The 2,038-nt window shown below is 38.7% G+C and overlaps 1 protein-coding gene across 1 annotated transcript; it reads right to left on the bottom strand.

Annotated features, from left to right (window-relative positions):
• Positions 1-488: 488 nt before the first annotated feature.
• LOC113904775 (olfactory receptor 52A1-like) lies at positions 489-1,431 on the bottom strand. The gene has a single exon (XM_027561866.1). The coding sequence runs from the start codon at positions 1,416-1,418 to the stop codon at positions 489-491; it is 930 nt and encodes a 309-aa protein (XP_027417667.1). The 5' UTR covers positions 1,419-1,431.
• Between the last annotated feature and the right edge of the window lie 607 nt (positions 1,432-2,038).

Consider the following 2,038-nt stretch of genomic DNA (forward strand, 5'->3'; position numbering starts at 1 on the left):
AATGAGGGACTCTGATTTGGTGTTTTTAAAGTTTAAGCCAGGAAGATGTGAATGACAGTTTGTTATTAGTTACTGGAATATTACAGCACTTTAAGGCAAAATGCCAAAATTCGGGGCTGCAGCAGAGATAGTGGTTTAAGATGCAACTGCAGTTTAAAATACAAATATTGCAAAAGGTAAACATTTAAAAATATTAATGAATTTTCCTATCAATAAATAACATAATTACAAATTAAATACAAATTAAAAGGAAGCAATAAAAATGAAATTAGAAATGAAATTATTAAATAAGACTAATATCAGTATTGACCTGAATAGATTTTATTTTATTCTATCTGTAGTTAGTGAAATAAATGTCTAAAAGTTTGAGTATGATGAAGTGAAGTCTTTAACAATGAATACACAGAGTTTAGCCAATGTCATCTCTATCTTTAGGAAATTAAAATATTCTTCCTATAATTTTAATATTTGATGGATCACCATTATTATCAGTGATTCAGGAAAAATATCCATGCCACACGCTTGCGAATTACCTTATTTTTCACACCATAGACAATAGGGTTGAGTGCAGGTGGCACAAGGAGGTAGACGGTAGACAGAAGAATGTGGGTAGAGGGCACAACATGTCCAAACTGATGGCTGAAGAAGGAGAAAAAGGCAAGAATATAAAACTCAAGGAAAACAAAAATGTGAGCTGTACATGTGTTGAATGCTTTAAGCCATGCCTCCTTTTGGTGTAGACGAAAAACAGCCTGGAAAATAAGGGTATAGGAAATGAGGATGAAAATCATGTCAAATCCTAGAATTGTGAAACCTACGAAAAGACCACATGTTTTATTGACATGGGTGTCCTCTGCAGCCAGCTTGACCACAGCCATGTGCTCACAGTAAGAGTGGGCAATTACAATGGATTGGAAAAAGTGCAGTCTTTTGAGTAGAATGGGTAAAATGCCAACGAGCACTGTTGCTCGGATTGCCACGGCCAGCACCATACTAACCAGGAGGAAAGGTGTAAGGGTGGTTGTGTGCCTCAAAGGATCACAGATGGCAACATAGCGATCAAAGGCCATTGCCAACAGGATTCCAGATTCCATGCCCTGCAAGGCATGGATGAAGAACAGCTGGGCTAAGCAAGCATCAAAGGCCATGGAATAAAAGCCAAACCAGAAGATAGCCAACATTTTCAGAGCAATGGCTACACAGAGTCCTATGTCAGTGGCTGCCAACACTGCCAAGAAGATGTACATGGGCTGGTGCAGACTGCATTCTGTAGGGATAATTAGCAGTAAAATGATGTTTCCCACAAGAGCCACTAGGCACACAGCAAAGAAGGAAAACCCAATCCAAAACTGCACATGCTCCAGTCCAGGGATACCAATCAGTGTCACTGTTTTGGGGTCCATATATGACATGTTCATGGATTCCACGGATGTTAGTGATCTCTTTTCACCACTGATTATCATACCTACAGAAGAGAATGAATGAGAAGAGAAACAGGACACTGACCTCACTATCATTAAGACATATTGGACATTAAAGAAATAAACTTAGTGCTTTAGATGACAATCAGGCCAGAATATTGAGAGGTTCTATGCAGGATGACAGAATGGCAGTAGAAAGCCATCCTACAAAACCTTTACTAGAGACAACAGGGAAAAGTCTCAGGATTTCTAACCCATCATTTATGTAAGTAGAAACTATGACTCAGAACACTCTTCTTGCATTTTCCTTGACCTAGAGTCTGGGCTATTTGCAAAACTGTCAGGCTTTCTTTCTTTATCTCTAGATACCAACCCAATTTTCTTGTAAGTGAAAATTCTCCCTAGGATTCTTAAGGATCCAGAAAGTACTGTTTCTATCACCCATGATCATTAGTCCACAATCCTATTGGGAATCTCCACCCTTAAGCAGTCTACTCCTGGTCCCAGAGAGCATGCTATTTATCCCCAAGTCATTGGCATTAGTTCTCAATTGTAGATCGGTAGGAGTGAGTTTAGCTATCTTACATTCACTTATTCCAATATCAAGATGCTGAACA

This window comes from Bos indicus x Bos taurus, chromosome 15, assembly GCF_003369695.1.
Source record: "Bos indicus x Bos taurus breed Angus x Brahman F1 hybrid chromosome 15, Bos_hybrid_MaternalHap_v2.0, whole genome shotgun sequence".
Lineage (NCBI taxonomy): Eukaryota > Metazoa > Chordata > Mammalia > Artiodactyla > Bovidae > Bos > Bos indicus x Bos taurus.

Coding starts and splice junctions, on each gene's coding strand:
- LOC113904775 (XM_027561866.1), bottom strand. CDS start 1,418: ATGAACATGTCATATATGGACCCCAAAACAGTGACACTGATTGGTATC.